Here is a 17,968-nt window from a genome sequence, read left to right as displayed (position 1 = left end):
GTGCAAATGGACTTGGGAGTGCTGGTGCAGGACTCCCAGAAAGATAATTTGCAAGTCGAATCGGTTGCAAGGAATGCAAATTCAATGCTATATCAAGAGGACCGGAATGCAAAAACAGGGATGTAATGCTGAGGCTCTCTCAGGCGCTGGTTAGGCTACATTTGGAGTACTGTGAGCAAATCTGGGCCCCGTATCTGAGGAAGGATGTGCTGGCTCTGGAGAGGGTCCAGAGGAGGTTTACAAGAGTGATTCCAGGAATGAGTAAGTCAAGGGTTATGGGGAGAAGGCAGGAAAATGGTATTAGGAGGCAGAGATCAGCCATGATTGAATGGCAGAGTAGACTCGATGGGCCGAATGGCCTTATTCTACTCCTATAACTTGTGAACCCGGGTCCCTGGTGCTGCAAGGCAGCAACTCGACAGCTGCTCCATCATGCTACCAGCTGAGCCACTGTGCTGCCCGCTTTCAAGTGTTTAATTTTCGAGTTGCATTACATTCTCGTTTGACAGTGTGGAGGATTTGAGTAATTCTACCACATCAGCTTCCTCCCCCTTCTTCAAAGCCAGGCTCCTTGACTAAGTTGTTGAGGTTTTGCAGGGAATCTTCAAGGACATCATCAAATCATTTTTGAAGTTATTGTCACAGTCAGGCTTTTTACCTTGAATCCTTCATGCATGTCGATGTACCTTCACCTCATGAATCACCAACATTTTTTGATGTTGAATCCTGTAGTCTGCCAAAATTGCTTGATTATTGGCTTGCCTTCATAACTTGTTTCATTGATGGGTTAGCAAGAGGCACGATGTAGATGATAAGATATGACGCTGCAGTGGCCGTTTGATCCATGGCTTGTGTGCTGAATTCATATTGCCTTGGCAGGGAAGCAGTCTTAATGCTTTTCACTCGGTCATCATGGTTTGCAGAAAAGGCGGCACGGTGGCGCAGCGGTAGAGTTGCTGCCTCATAGCGCCAGAGACCCAGGTTCGATCTTGACTACGGGTGCTGTCTGTACAACGTTTGTATGTACGGCACTGGAATTTAGAAGGATGAGAGGGGATCTTATCGAAATGTATAAGATTATTAAGGGGTTGGACACGTTAGAGGCATGTTCCCAATGTTGGGGGAGTCCAGAACAAGGGGCCACAGTTTAAGAATAAGGGGTAGGCCATTTAGAACTGGGATGAGGAAAAACATTTTCAGTCAGAGAGTTGTGAATCTGTGGAATTCTCTGCCTCAGAAGGCAGTGGAGGCCAATTCTCTGAATGCATTCAAGAGAGAGCTGGATAGAGCTCTTAAGGATAGCGGAGTCAGGGGGTAAGGGGAGAAGGCAGGAACGGGGTACTGATTGAGAATGATCAGCCATGATCACATTGAATGGCGGTGCTGGCTCGAAGGGCCGAATGGCCTCCTCCTGCACCTATTGTCTATTGTCTATTGCCTATTCCCCGTGATCTGCATGGGATTTTTTTGGGTGCTTAGGTTTCCTCCCACACTCCAAAGACGTGCAGGTCTGTAGGTTAATTGGCTTGGTAAAATTGTAAACGTGTCCTTAGTGTGTTTGTGTGTGCGCGTGTGTGTGTGTAGGATAATTTTGACGTGCGGGGATCGCTGGTTGGCGTGGACTCGGTGGGCTGAAGTGCTTGTTTCTATGCTGTATCTCTAAACTAAACTAAAGTAAAGATCTAGAATATTCATTTGGCACATCGTCTACTTTACTATTCAATCATGGCTGATCTATCTTTCCCTCTCTACCCCTGTCTTCTCCCCATGATCCACTGCCACCTGTACTAATCACGAATCTATCAATCTCTGCCTTAAAAATATTTTGGCCTTCTGTGGCAATGAATTCCACAGATTCACCATCCTCTCTCTAAAGAAATTCCTCCTCATCTCCTTTTTAAAGGAACGTCCTATAATTCTGAGGCTGTGGCCTCTAGTCCTAGACTCTCCCACTAGTGGAACCATCCTCTCCACATCCACCCTATCCAGGCCTTTCACTATTTGCCTTTCCATATTGCCGAAGATGAACAAAATCTTGATCATTTCTATGCCACAATATTCTTCCAAAGCATGGATTTAAATGGCAAAAAAAAATCATTCTTGAATAATTGCCAAATAACATTCAGATGGTCTCTTTAAAATAGCATTCAAAGCCCTTGATATCCGAGTTTATGATACTCAGGATGTAAACTCAATTCTTTGCAGCCTGCTACCAAGCAAAAGCAAGCACTGGTTGGTTTAAACCCTGGTGCAGTCTTTTACACTGAAAATATACGTATATTCCTGGTCTTAGTCATAGTCATACGGCATGGAGACTGGCCCTTCGGCCCAATATTCCCACACTAACCATGATTCTCCATCTCCACTAGTCCCACCGGCCTGCGTTTCGCCCATATTCATGTACTTGTCCAAATGTCTTTTAAATGTTGTCGTGATACAAACCTGCACGTCTTTGGAGTGTGGGAGGAAACCACAGGTCCCGGAGAAAACCCACGTGGGTCACGGGGAGAACGTACAAACTCCGTACAGGCATCACCCGTAGTCGGGATCGAACCCGGACTTTAAATAATGGCACCAAAAAATGGTGGTGCCTGCTACATGCAAAACGAATTTCACTGTGCAGTTGCATACGTGACAATTAAAGTAACATTGATCCTTTGAACCATTGAACCTTTCTGGGTTTCTGGCGCTGTAAGGCAGCAACTCTGCTGCAACACCGTCTGATTCAGATTCGTTTATTACCGCGTACACCAGAGTGCCAAGAAGGGCGGCACGGTGGCGCACGGTAGAGTTGCTGCCTTACAGCGCTTGCAGACCCGGGTTCGATCCCGACTACGGGTGCTGCCTGTACGGAGTTTGTACGCTCTCCCCGTGACTTGAGTGGGTTTTCTCCGAGATCTTTGGTTTCCTCCCACACTCCAAAGACGTACAGGTTTGTAGGTTAATTGGCTTGGGCTTGTGCACTTGGTATAATTGTAAATTGTCCCCAGTGGGTGTAGGATAGTGTTAATGTGCGGGGATCGCTGGTCGGTGTGGACTCGGTGGGCCGAAGGGCCTGTTTCCACGCTGTATCTCTAAACTAAACTGAACTAAACTAAAACTCCTCATTTACACGAGGCTCACAGAGACATGATTGCTGAGCGAGATGTCATTTAGGTGTCTATTGAAACAGATAGGATTTGGATTTCTGTTGAATGGCAGCTCAAGCCGAGTGGTAAATGACCAATGAGGTATCATACTGACCTATTTAATGAACAAATAATAGATTAGTGTGTAGAAAGAGAATGTGCTCAATAGACCCATCTGTACCAGGGATCAACGTCACTCAGACCTGATGCCCTGATATCCCACTGTCACATCCACTCCCTTTAGTTCAGTTTAGTTTATTGTCACGTGTACCGAGGTACAGTGAAAAGCTTTTTGTCGCGTGCTAAATAGTCAGCAAAAAGACAATACATGATTAACGACACAAAAAGCTGGAGTAACACAGCGGGCCAGGCAGCATCTCTGGAGGAAAGGAATAGGTGACATTTCAGGTCGAGACCATTCTTCACTAACAATGAACCTTAACCTGACCCATATTTACTGCTGTTCCTGTTTTTCTTTTAGTGTTAGGGATACAGCTTGGAGACAGGCCCTTCGGCCCGCCGAGTCCACGCCAACCAGCAATCGCCCTGTACTATCCTACACACTGGGGATAATTTACAAAGGCCAATTAACCTACAAACCCGCACGTCTTTGGAATGTGGGAAGAAACCAGAGCACCCGGGGAAAACCCACGTGATCACGGGGAGAACGTACAAACTCTGTCCAGACAGCACCTGTAGGCAGGATCGAACCCAGGTCTGCGGCGCTGTAAGGCAGCTACTCTACCGCTGCGCCACCGTGCCGCTCCTTGGTCTCTACCTAGTGACCGTCTATTGGAAGCGGATCTGCTGATCTCTCTTACTTGGACTATAAGGAGATCTCAAGATTGGCAGATCTCAAGAAGGGCGGCACGGTGGCGCAGCGGTAGAGTTGCTGCCTTACAGCGAATGCAGCGCCGGAGACTCAGGTTCGATCCTGACTACGGGCGCCGTCTGTACGAAGTTTGTACGTTCTCCCCATGACCTGCGTGGGTTTTCTCCCAGATCTTCGGTTTCCTCCCACACTCCAAAGACGTACAGGTATGTAGGTTAATTGACTGGGTAACTGTAAAAATTGTCCCTAGTGTGTGTAGGATAGTGTTAATGTGCGGGGATCGCTGGGCGGCGCGGACTCGGTGGGCCGAAGGGCCTGTTTCCGCGCTGTATCTCTAAATCTAAAAAAATCTAAATCTAAAAAGATCACTTTGCCAATATCCTCTTGCAATGCTTCAAAAACCCAACAGTTTCTCCATTTATGTGCATCCTGGTGTCCAACTTCTCCAGCACATTACATTTTCTAATTGGTCGGTATCTAAAATTGCCAATACATTCGGCAAAGAAAGCCTCAGATTCAATTCCATTTTTGTTCCAGCCAGTGATAACATTGAGTTTTCGCTATCGGAGAACAATCAGCAGAATAAACTATTGAAAGGCCAAATAAACAAATATCTTGCAGATAGATACAAGGCTCTGCAGATGCTGGTCTCCAAAGAAGTGCTGGAGTAACTCAGCGGGTCAGGCAGCATCTGTGGAGAACATGGATAGGTGACGTTTCACAGAGTGCTGGAGTAACTCAGCGGGTCAGGCAGCATCTGCACAGAACATGGATGGGTGACATTTTGTGACTTCAGACTGATTGTGTTGAGGGGGGGGGGGTATTTGCCAGAGGGGATATCTTAATTAACTGAATGCTCGCGTTTCTTTACAAATGAGTAATGGTTGAAGCCAAATCCGGCGTATCTCATTAGCAATGTTGCTACTGCCTTGTGGAGCTCTGTTCAGTCGGCTCAGTGTGACTTGGACGCATTCTGCACTAATGGTGCCCGTTGTTGTAGAGGTACGAATCCGTGCCTGTGAGAAGATTCGCTGAGTTTAATCGTTCCGTCGTCCCACTCTGTATCCACGTAAAACAGGACTGCCTGATCGCTGGCGAAATGTGTGGGAAGGAACTGCAGATGCTGGGTTAAATCGAAGATAGACACGAAAAGCTGGAGTAACTCAGCGGGACAGGCAGCATCTCTGGGGGAGAAGGAATGGGTGACGTTTTGGGTCGAGGCCCTTCTTCAGTTAGGATAAGAAATGCTTGACTCACTCTTCAGTGCCTCAGAGGTGGAAAGGTGAGCTGGAATAACATTTTCAAAGCTGCTGCTTAAATGGATGTAACTTTATGCAAGATTTCCTGGTCCCAAATGGTGCAGCTGTTCATTAGACAAACTTGTTCAGCCATCGGGAAGGAAGCAATGTTTTCCGTTGCCTTGGCAACCAACAATCACGCTCCAATGCTGGATAATTCCTACCCTTTTGTTTTAAGTGCATCTGTGTTTCAAAGGCAGTCAAAATCTTGAAGTTCATTTTCTTCGGATGCTAGATGCATGCTGAAGGCAAAGCCGGTATTTTGCATTGGTACGAGGGGAGTGAGAGACGTTGTGTGGTTCGAAGGTAGACACAAAATGCTGGAGTAACTCAGCGGGACAGGCAGCATCTCTGGAGAGAAGGGATGGGCGACGTTTCAGGTCGAGACCCTTCTTCAGGCTGAACTGAAGAAGGGTCTCTCCCTGAAACATCACCCATTCCTTCCCTCCAGAGATGCTGCCTGTCCCACTGAGTTACTCCAGCATTTTGTGTCTACCTTCGGTGTAAACCAGCATCTGCAGTTCCTTCCTACACAAGATGACGTGTGTTGGTGGTTGCAGCTGTTTGAGCCTCTAATTGTCTGTGGCATCGTTGCATTTGCAGTTCTTTGCATTGTCCATTGGGACTCGCTGGTGCACAGTGTGTACACAGACTATCACCATCCTTCCTCCAAGATCATTAGCAACGTTCTATTTGCAGAGGTCTCTGAGGAAGATCTAGATATTTTTAAATCACATCTATATTTGTTTGGTGGTTTAGTTTAGAGATACAGCGTGGAAATGGTCCCTTCGTCCCACCGCATCTATGCCGACCATCGATCAACCGTTCACACTGCTTCATAGAAACATAGAAAATAGGTGCAGGAGTAGGCCATTCGGCCCTTCCAGCCAGCACCGCCATTCAATATGTGTAAGAAAATAACTGCAGATGCTGGTACAAATCGAAGGTACTTATTCACAAAATGCTGGAGTGACTCAGCAAGTCTGAAGAAGGGTCTCGACCCGAAACGTCACCCATTCCTTCTCTCCTGCGATGCTGCCTGACCTGCTGAGTTACTCCAGCATTTTGTGAATAAATATCGCCATTCAATATGATAATTTCTAACTCAAGTTCCTTGTTATCCCACTTTCACATCAACTCCCTACACACTAGGGGGCCATTTACAGAGGCCGATTAACCTACAAACCTTGTGTGTAAGAAGGCACTGTAGATGCTGGTTTACACTGAAGGTAGACACATGTGCTCTTCGTACCTTTCCATACATCTAGTTTCCCTCTCCCCTGACTCTCAGTCTGAAGAAGGGTCTCGGCCCGAAACGTCACCTGTTCCTTTTCTCTGGAGATGCTGCCTGACCCGCTGGGTCACTCCAACATTATGTTTTCTGTCAACCTACAGACCTACATTTCTTTGGAATGTAGGAGGAAGCCAGAACAGCTGGAAAAAAAAGGCCCAAGGAGAATGCACAAACTCCACACAGCACCCAAAGTCAGGATCGAACCTGGGTCTCTGGTGATGTGAGGCAGCAGCTTTACCGCTGCGCCACCGTGCCACACTTTGATTGCAAAGAAAGACTTGGATCACAAACCCAATGGAGCTGCAATTAAAGACAGAGCCACAAGGAACTGCAGATGGTGGTTTACAAAAAGAGACACAAAATGCTGGACTAACAGCGGGCGAGGCAGCATCTCTGGAGAACATGGATATGTGACGTTTTGGGTTTGGGACCTTCTTCAGACACATGACGACACTTATCCATGTTTTCCAGAATGCTGCCTGATCTGCTGAGTTACTCCAGCACTCTGTGTTTACAAGTTGTTTCAGAGCCTGACTGCCTAATTTAATTAATACATTTTAGTTTTATAGACATTAATAATTTTGTAATATTAAAAACTAGCAAAAAACTGAAAACCTGTCTTTTCTATTTTTAGAAGTGCCAGCATAGCATACCATCGCAAACTAAAAGCACTGGTTTTGATAATGTCATTGGAATAGTAAATACTACAACCATAATGAAGTGTCTCAACCCAAAACATCAGCTGTCCATGTTCTCCAGAGATGCTGCCTGGCCCACTGAGTTACTCCAGCACTTTGTGTCTCTTTTTTGTAAACCAACATCTGCAGTTCCTTGCTTTTTTATTTTATTTTTTAGATTTAGAGATACAGCGCGGAAACAGGCCCTTCGGCCCACCGATTCCGCGCCGCCCAGCGATCCCCGCACATTAACACTATCCTACACCCACTAGAGACAATTTTTACATTTGTCCAGCCAATTAACCTACATACCTGTACGTCTTTGGAGTGTGGGAGGAAACCGAAGATCTCGGAGAAAACCCACGCAGGTCACGGGGAGAACGTACAAACTCTGTACAGACGGCGCCCGCATTCAGGATCGAACCTGAGTCTCCGGCGCTGCATTCGCTGTAAGGCAGCAACTCTACCGCTGCGCCACCGTGCCGCCCTCTTCTCTCATCTTTATTTGATGATTGGTAGTGTATCATGATCTAGATGTTTTGTCGTGGGTCTCGTAGTCCCATGGTTTTTAACAAGTGCAAGTTCAAATCTCAACCTATGACAGTATGAATCATCGAGTAAGTTTAATAACACATGGAGAAATGTGACCGCTACCATCTGGTGATGCACCATAACTATGTCTGATATCTTGGAGTATTGTTTGAGCTACCTTTCACAGGTTGAAAATGACTTTAGTTTAGTCGATTTAGTTTAATGTCACGTGTACCGAGATACAGCGAAAAGCTCTTTTGTTGCATGCTAACCCGTCAGCGGAAAGACAACACACGATTACAATCAAGCTGTCCACAGAGTACAGATACAGGGTAAAGGGAATGACGTTTAGTGCAAGGTAACGTCCGATTAATGAAAGCCCGAGGGTCTCCAATGAGGTAGTTGGGAGGTCAGAGTTGTTGACAGGGTGGTTCAGTTGCCTGATGACTGCTGGGAAGAAACTATTCCTGTATCAGTTCTGCATCAAACCTGTTGACTGTTTATGTCTGTGTTGTTAGGTTCGTGTGCCATTGTATGTTCTTTTTTAGTACCTGCACTGATGTACAGCACATTGGTCAATGTAGGTTGTGTTTAAACGTGGTATACAAATACAATTGACTTGATGTGACTTGACTGAATCTGGAGGTGTGCGTTTTCACACTTCTGTACCTCTTGCTTGATGGGAGAGGGGAGAGGACTCATTAGACTGATTATAATCAACTTTAGATTTTTAGATTTAGAGATACAGCGCGGAAACAGGCCCTTCGGCCCACCGGGTCCACGCCGCCCAGCGATCCCCGCACATTAACACTATCCTACACACACTAGGGACAATTTTTACATTTGCCCAGACAATTAACCTACATACCTGTACGTCTTTGGAGTGTGGGAGGAAACCGAAGATCTCGGAGAAAACCCACGCAGGTCACGGGGAGAACGTACAAACTCCGTACAGACGGCGCCCGTAGTCAGGATCCAACCTGAGTCTCCGGCGCTGCATTCGCTGTAAGGCAGCAACTCTACCGCTGCGCCACCGTGCCGCCCACGATTGCGCGACGATGGTTGTTCGTATTTCTTATTTTCATTTTGTACCTTTACAGGGAATTGATGTCAATTTGAATTAAAGATGCCACTCATTAAGAGGATCATTGAACCAAGGCATCTGTGTCGTGGGGCCTTGCCAGAAGGTGTCACCAGTGAGTTGGAATGTGTGACAAACAGCACATTAGCTGCCATTATAAAGCAGCTTGGCAGCCTCAGTAAGTAGCCATTAGTGCGTGTTTAACCTGTCTTCCATGGTAGGCTTGACGTGATCATTGCCTCCGTTGTTATCCTTTCATGCACGAGTCCTTTCAAACGTCTACCATTCCTAAAAAGGATCAGGAAGAGTGGGTGACTGGGTGGGTTTGCAGTCAGGGTTGCCAACTGTCCTGTATTAGCCGGGACGTCCAGTATTTTGGGCTAAATTAGTTTGTCCCGTGCGGGACCGCCCTTAGTCGGGTTGCCAACTTCCTCGCTCCCAAATACGGGACAAAGGGTGATGTCACCGCCCCGCGCCCCAAGTGACCTCGCCCAGCCAGCGGCCACGTGCTCCCGCTCCACCAATGGCGGCCGCCATGGCGTGGACTCCACTGCAGTTGGGAGTCTCTCCCAGTGACGGCCACCTTCCACCTTCTCAGCCGTGGTGGTACTCCACCTACTGCCCACCCACCCACCACCCCCTGACTGTCTCACTGTTGAGATCTCCTTCATGGGCCCTGCTATCTCAGGTCCAACCATGAAACATGTTCACCTTGAGGAACTCTGGAAGCCTTTGAGCCAGTTTTGCTTTACTAGTTAAGATAAACACCAAAATGCCGGAGTAACTCAGCAGTATCTCCAGACAGAGGGTATGGGTGACGTTTCGGGTCGGGACCCTTCTTCAGACCGTTTACTATTTACTTTGCTTCAGTCTGAGGAAGTGTCCCGACCCAACCCGAGATGACGGCTGTCCATTCCCTCCACAGATGCCGCCTGACCCGCTGAGTTTCCCCACTTTGTGCTTCGCTCAAGGTTCCAGCACCTGCAGTTTAGTTTCGTTTAGTTTTAGTTTAGAGATACAGCGCGGAAACAGGCCCTTCGGCCCACCGAGTCCGCACTGACCAGTGATCCCCGTACACGTGCACATACTAGGGACAATTCACAATTTTTTTAACTAAAGCCAATTAAGCTACAAACCTGTATGTCTTTTGAGTGTGGGAGGAAACCGGAGTGCCCGGAGAAAACCCACGTGGTCACGGGGAGAATGTACAAACTCCGCACAGACAGCACTCGTAGTCAGGATGGAACCCAGGTCTCTGGCGCTGTGAGGCGCTGCGCCACATTGTCGCCCTGTAGTTCCTCGTATCTCCCTCTTGTTTCACTTTCCGACTGTGTGTGTTTCTTCCAGCTTGTTGATCTGTGAAGCATCATGAGAATTTCTTTGTTAAAAGTTATATTCCCAACACAGCAAGCAATTAACCTTGGCTCTGTAATCATAGCATCAGGATGCACCGTCACAGTCACAACTGCCAGAGCGAAATCCAACGTTAATTAGATTAATTACTTGGATTTGACTTTTAATATTTGTTATCATCAGTAATCCACATGATTAAAGCAAACCAATGACTTTTGTCACCTTCACTTTCCTTCTGAGTGCAGGTTGAAATTAAATGCCTGGTAAATTATTTGCCTCATTAAACCAAAATTTTTTCAAAATGTACCTAGCTGGACAGTCTGAAGAAGGGTCTCGACCCGAAACGTCACCCATTCCTTCTCTGCAGAGATGCTGCCTGTCCCGCTGAGTTACTCCAGCATTTTGTGTCTATCTTCGGTATTAGGTTAGCACCTGGTTGGCAGACAGGAAGCAAAGAGTAGGAATTAACGGGTCCTTTTCAGAATGGCAGGCAGTGACTAGTGGGGTGCCGCAAGGCTCGGTGCTGGGATCCCAGTTATTCACAATATATATTAACGATTTAGACGAGGGAATTAAATGTGACATCTCCAAGATTGCAGATGACACAAAGCTGGGTGGCAGTGTGAGCTGTGAAGAGGATGCTATGAGGCTGCAGGGTGACTTTGATAGGTTGGGTGAGTGGGCAGATGCATGGCAGATGCAGTATAATGTGGATAAATGTGAGTGGCAAGAACAGGAAGGCAGATTATTATCTGAATGGTGTCAGATTAGGAAAAGGGGAGGTGCAACGAGACCTGGGTGTGATTGTACATCATTCACTGAAAGTAAGCATGCAGGTACAGCAGGCAGTGAAGAAAGCTAATGGTATGTTAACCTCATTGCTAGAGGATTTGAGTTTAGGAGCAAGGAAGTCCTACTGCAGTTGTACAAGGCCCTGGTGAGACCACACCTGGAGTTTTGTGTGCAAGTTTGGTCTCCTAATGTGAGGAAAGACTTTATTGCTATTGAGGGAGTGCAGCGTAGATTCACCAGGTTAATTCCCGGGATGGCGGGACTGACATATGATGAAAGAATGGGTCGACTGGGCTTGTATTCACTGGAATTTAGAAGGATGAGAGGGGATCATATAGAAACATATAAAATTCTTAAAGGATTGAACAGGCTAGATGCTGGAAAAATGTTCCTGATGTTGGGGGAGTCCAGAACCAGGGGCCACATTTTAAAAATAAAGGGGAGGCCATTTAGGACTGAGATGAGGAAAAACTTTTTCACCCAGAGAGTTGTGAATCTGTGGAATTCTCTACCACAGAAGGCAGTGGAGGCCAATTCACGGGATATTTTCAAGAGGGAGTTGGATTTAGCTCTTATGGCAAAAGGAATCAAGGGATATGGGGAAAAAGCAGGAACGGGGTACTGATTTTAGATGATCAGCCATGACCATATTGAATGGCGGTGCTGGCTCAAAGATCTGAATGGCCTACTCCTGCACCTATTTATATATGTTTCTATGTAAACATCTGCAGTTCCTTCCTACACACTCCAGTACTTTGTGTTTTACTTGAACTGGAAAAAAATAAACTGTGTAGGAAGGAATTGCAGATGTTGATTGAAACTGAAGATAGACACAAAATGCTGGAGTAACTCAACGGGACAGATAAAGGTCTGAGGAAGGGTCTCGACCTGAAACGTCACCCATTCCTTCTCTCCAGAAATGCTGCCTGTCCCGTGCTGAGTTACTCCAGCATTTTGTGTCCATCTGTGGTCTTAATGGAACTGTTTTCTCTTCATCCTCGCAGGTAAACATGCGGAAGATATATTTGGAGAGCTTTTTAATGAAGCTAACAATTTCTGCCTGCGAGTTAATTGCCTCCAGGAGAGAATTGATTGCCTGGCAATTAAAGTCACGCAACTGGACTCTACCGTGGAAGAAGGTTAGTGGACAAGACGCCAGGGCAGGGGTGTGGGTGGAGACAGGCTTGTTACAACCCAGAACAGGCTGAATGATTGTTACATACGATACCATACGATACGATGGAACTTTACTTATCCCAGGAGGGAAATTGATCTGCAAACAGTCATTATTGAAACATGTTATTGAAACATATAAAATTCTTAAGGGGTTGGGGAGGCTAGATGCGGGAAGATTGTTCCCGATGTTGGGGAAGTCCAGAACCAGGGGTCACAGCTTAAGGATAAGGGGGAAGTCTTTTAGGACCGAGATGAGAAAACATTTCTTCACACAGAGAGTGGTGAGTCTGTGGAATTCTCTGCCACAGAAGGTAGTTGAGGCCAGTTCATTGGCTATATTTAAGAGGGAGTTAGATGTGGCCCTTGTGGCTAAAGGGATCAGGGGGTATGGAGAGAAGGCAGGTACAGGTTACTGAGCTGGATGATCAACCATGATCATATTGAATGGCGGTGCAGGCTCGAAGGGCCGAATGGCCTACTCCTGCACCTATTTTCTATGTTTCTATGTTTCTATTAAACATAAGATACATGAAACATGAAGTTAAAGTGACGAGTGGAAAGGATTGGGGATGTGCAAAGATTTGGGGATGGGGGCGGGGGGTGGGGGGGGAGGGGAGTCAGTCTCAGTCTACCCCACGACAGATGGCAGGAGGAGTTGCAGTGTTTGATAGCCACAGGGAAGAAGGATCTCCTGTGGCGTTGTGTACATTGCAGCAAAATCTTCATCCCAGCACAATGTAATATAATTGTGTAATATTATCAGCAACTCTATGTTACGCCACTGTGCTGAGTTGCTCCAGTTTTTTGTGTCTATTTTTGGTGTAAACCAGCATCTACAGTTCCTTCCCACACACAGAACAGCAGAGCACAGGGACAGGCCCAGAGACAGCCCCCTCGGCCAACAATGTTTGTGCTGAACATGATTCCACGTTAAACTGATCTCACTTGCCCATACATAATAATAATAATAATAATAATGCATTACATTTATATAGTGCTTTTCATATACTCAAAGACACTTTACAGGGATTTAAAGAACATAGGGAAGTGAATAAATAGATAAATAAGTAAACGAACAGAGAAAGGAGACAGAAGGTGAGGTGACCTTCAGTGGTTGAAGGCAGTACTGAACAGGTGAGACTTCAGTGATGTTTTGAATGTGGTGAGTGAGGAGGAGTCTCTGACGGTTTGGGGTAGTGAGTTCCATAGGGTGGGAGCAGCGATGGAGAAAGCCCTGACCCCCAGGATCTGATCCACTTCCCTCTATTCCCTGCACTTCCATATGCCTGTGGTGTCTGCCTCCACCACCACTCCTGACAGTATTCGACCTTTTGATGTCTCTACAGATTCCAGGGATAATTGGGTCAACATATGAAGAGCATTTGACGGAACTGGGCCTGTACTCGCTGGAGTTTAGAACGATGAGGGGGGACCCCATTGAAACTTACCGAATAGTGAAAGGACTGGACAGAGTGGATGTGGAGAGGATGTTTCCAGTAGTGGGAGGGTCTTGGACCAGAGGGCACAGCCTCAGAATAAAAGGACGTACCTTTAGAAAGGATCACAAAATGCTGGAGTAACTCAGCGGGTCAGGCAGCATCTCTGGAGAGAAGGAATGGGTGACATTTCGGGTCGAGACCCTTCTTCAGACTGAAGAAGGGTCTCGACCCGAAACGTCACCCATTCCTTCTCTCCGGAGATGCTGCCTGACCCGCTGAGTTACTCCAGCATTTTGTGATACCTTCGATTTGTACCAGTATCTGCAGTTATTTTCCTGTATACCTTTAGGAAGGAGATGAGGAGGAATTTCATTAGTCAGAGGGTGGTGAATCTGTGAAATTCATGGCCACTGAAGGCTGTGGAGGCAAAGTCAATGGATATTATCAAGGCGGAGATTGACAGGTTCTTGATTAGTATGTGTGTGAGGGGTTATGGGGAGAAGGCAGGAGAATGGTGTTTGGAGGGAGAGATAGATCAGCCATGATTGAATGGCGGAGTAGACTCGATGGGCGAACGGCCTAATTCTGTTCCTAGAACTCAGGAACGTATGATTGCCGCATTGTGCTCCATGGCCATGGATGAGTCTAGGATATCAGACTGTGGGGTGGGAAGGGCTTTCATCTTAGTTTGCCGAATTTCAAAGCAGTCCTGAAGATAGACACAAAATGCTGGAGTAACTCAGCAGGTCAGGCAGCATTTCTGGATAGAAGGAATGGGTGACGTTTCGGTTTGTAGGTTAATTGGCTTATGTAAATTGTCGCTAGGTTTTCAGACAGAACTACTGCACGGGCGATCGCCGGTCAGCACGGACACGGTGGGCCGAAGGGTCCGTTTCCGCGCTGTATCTCTAAAGTCTAAAGCCTAAAGGGTCCAACATAGGCTGGTGGGAAATGGGGAAGTTAAGCCTGGAATGTGTATTGGTCTTGAACTGGAGACTGATTCCTCAGAGGAGGCTGAAGAGTTTGTCATTATCTTAGTCAAAAACAAATCACGTTCTCTCATCGTATTTTATTGGAGGCGAGGGCAAAGGATGGTGGAGTTTTGTGGTATTGTAATTGAAATGACCATTGATCTGAAAAGGTTTGTAAAGGTCCTCCAATATTTTTTAAGATAATGACAGAGGATGGCCAAGTGGTTAATTGGTGTCAATAAATAGAAAGACCATATTGACTATTTTGATTTTAAGCCTTCCTAAAAGATTTTATCGGGTGGAATGAAAATTAAAAAGGGAGATAAGAGTGTTCTATGCATGGAGTAGAAATTAAAGGGTTTACAGCTTTATAACTAACATTAATAATATAAAATCCTTGACTCAATGAGGTAATGAAAGGGTGAGAAGAACTATAGACTATATGAAACAAAGGTGCGAAATTTAGAGACAAGAAAATGCAGGTTAGTTTGGACATTACAGGCCCTTCGGCCCACCGAGTCCACACCGACCAGTGTTCCCCACACATTAACACTATCCTACACACACTAGGGGTAATTTACCATTTTACTGAAGCCAATTAACCTCCAAACCTGTAGGTCTTTGGAGTTGGGACAAACTGAAGATCTCAGAGAAAACCCACGCAGGTCACGGGGAGAACGCACTAACTTTATACAGACATCATCCGTAATCAGGATTGAACCCGGATCTCTGGCACTGTAGGGCAGCAACTCTACCGTTAGGCCCTCCACTTCTGTGAAGAGTTAACATTTCATCCAGATGACCATCAGAACGAATAAAATGGATAGACAATAGGTGTAGGAGTAGGCCATTCGACCCTTCGAGCCAGCACCACCATTCAATGTGATCATGGCTGATCATTCTCAATCAGTACCCCGTTCCTGCCTTCTCCCCATACCCCCTGACTCCGCTATCCTTAAGAGCTCTATCTAGCTCTCTCTTGAATGCATTCAGAGAATTGGTCTCCACTGCCTTCTGAGGCAGAGAATTCCACAGATTCACAACTCTCTGACTGAAAAAGTTTTTCCTCATCTCCGTTCTAAATGTCCTACTCCTTACAGGTGAGGGGGGTTGATTGGCAGATGGTTGGATAATGGCCAGAAATGAAGACAAAAGTGACCTATAGTTTGCCAGTTTTTGACCCCCCCACCCCCACCTCTCTTCCAGCATTTCCCCCTCCTACTACAATCAGTCTGAAGAAGGACCCGGACCCAAACTGAGGCCAGATAACTTTTACTTTCTTTACTTTAGTTTATTATTGTTGTCACATGTCCCGAGGTACAGTGAAAAGCTTTTGTTGCGTGCCAACCAGTCAGCGGAAAGACTATACACGATTACAATCAAGCTCCAGTGTACTGTTACAGGATAAAGGGTATAACGTTTAGTGCAAGATAAAGTCCGATTAAAGATAGGTGAAAGGTCTCCAGTGAGGCAGATGGTAGCTCAGGACCGCTCTCCAGTTGGTGAGAGGATGGTTCAGTTGCCCGATAACAGCTGGGAAGAAACTGTCCCTGAATCTGGAGGTGTGCGTTTTCAATCTAAACTTAACAAAACTAAACCAAAAGTGTAAATAAATGTGAACTTATTGTCTGAGTAGCCGCGTATTTATTTTAAAAATTTTTTTTAGTTTCGCTACAGGACATCAACATGAGGAAAGCATTTAAAAGTTCAACCACCCAGAACCAGCAGGTGGTCTCGCGGACAACCATTCCAAACCCAGTGTTGGAAATGTTCCAGAAATGCGACAAGCCCCCACCACTCAACATCCTGACACCGTACAGGTAAAGGGTATTTGTGGAAATCTGTCTGTCTATCTATCTGTCTATCTATCTATCTATCTATCTATCTATCTATCTATCTATCTATCTATCTATCTATCTATCTATCTATCTATCTATCTATCTATCTATCTATCTATCTATCTATCTATCTATCTATCTATCTATCTATCTATCTATCTATCTATCTATCTATCTATCTATCTATCTATCTATCTATCTATCTATCTATCTATCTATCTATCTATCTATCTATCTATCTATCTATCTATCTATCTATCTATCTATCTATCTATCTATCTATCTATCTATCTATCTATCTATCTATCTATCTAACTGTCTATCTATCTATCTGTCTGTCTGTCTGTCTGTCTGTCTGTCTGTCTGTCTGTCTGTCTGTCTGTCTGTCTGTCTGTCTGTCTGTCTGTCTATCTATCTATCTATCTATCTATCTATCTATCTATCTATCTATCTATCTAACTATCTATCGATCTATCTATCTATCTATCTATCTAACTGTCTATCTATCTGTCTGTCTGTCTGTCTGTCTGTCTGTCTGTCTGTCTGTCTGTCTGTCTGTCTGTCTGTCTGTCTGTCTGTCTATCTATCTATCTATCTATCTATCTATCTATCTATCTATCTATCTATCTAACTGTCTAACTATCTGTCTGTCTGTCTGTCTGTCTGTCTGTCTGTCTGTCTGTCTGTCTGTCTGTCTGTCTGTCTGTCTGTCTATTTATCTATCTATCTAGTTATCTGTTTGTTTGTTTGTTTGTTTGTTTGTTTGTCACTTCATTGTCATTGTAGTGGTGCATACAACGGAATTCAGACGCGCTGCCTGAGCGGAGCTCAAACGTACAAGATAAAACATAACAATAAAATGACAATAAAAGAGTGAGAAAAATAAAAACAGTTCACACACTCACATGCACACACTGTGACGCACACACACACACACAGATTCTCACGCGCACACACACACACACACACACACACACACACACACACACACACACACACACACACACACACACACACACACACACACACACACACACACACACACACACACACACATTATGCCCACCTATGCACCCTTATCAGAATATAAGATATTGCACTCAGAAGGTCATTGTCAGAATATAAGATATTGCACAGAATAGTATTATAAAAATACATATTATGAATGAATATCTCAGTATTGCACAGAGGTAGGTATTGTACAGTGTAAATATTGTCTATGGTGGGGGGGTGCTTTCAGTGCAGAGTTCAGTGTGGCGATGGTACACTGGGTAGAAGCTGTTTGTTGGTCTTGTGGTGTGCGCTTTGATGGACCTGTAGCGCTTTCCTGAGGGCGGAAGGGCAAACAAGTGGTGGGTGGGGTGAGATGTGTGCTCACATCTAGGTCTGGGTTCATTATTGTCATGTGTGCCAAGGTGCAGTGAAGGCCGTGGTTTTGCTTGTCGTACAATCAGATCAGATAATACTAGGGCGCAGTGGAGTTGCTGCCTCACAGCGCCAGGGACCCGGGTTCGATCGTGACTATGGGTGCTGTGTGTACAATAGACAATAGACAATA

The 17,968-nt window shown here is 45.6% G+C and overlaps 1 protein-coding gene across 1 annotated transcript in view; it reads left to right on the top strand.

The window, feature by feature from the left end:
* Window positions 1–17,968, top strand: part of LOC144600687 (actin-binding protein WASF3-like) — a 54,877-nt gene that overhangs the window by 17,592 nt on the left and 19,317 nt on the right. The window contains exons 2-4 of the mRNA XM_078412577.1: window positions 8,861–9,019; window positions 11,991–12,125; window positions 16,239–16,392. Coding sequence (XP_078268703.1) covers window positions 8,887–9,019; window positions 11,991–12,125; window positions 16,239–16,392 — 422 coding nt within the window. The 5' untranslated portion in view covers window positions 8,861–8,886. The remainder of the gene's footprint in view (window positions 1–8,860; window positions 9,020–11,990; window positions 12,126–16,238; window positions 16,393–17,968) is intronic.

Source organism: Rhinoraja longicauda, chromosome 15, assembly GCF_053455715.1.
Source record: "Rhinoraja longicauda isolate Sanriku21f chromosome 15, sRhiLon1.1, whole genome shotgun sequence".
Taxonomy (NCBI): Eukaryota; Metazoa; Chordata; class Chondrichthyes; order Rajiformes; family Arhynchobatidae; genus Rhinoraja; species Rhinoraja longicauda.
The sequence above is the reverse complement of the archived record's forward strand: the minus strand, read 5'-3'. Positions and strand labels throughout refer to the sequence as shown.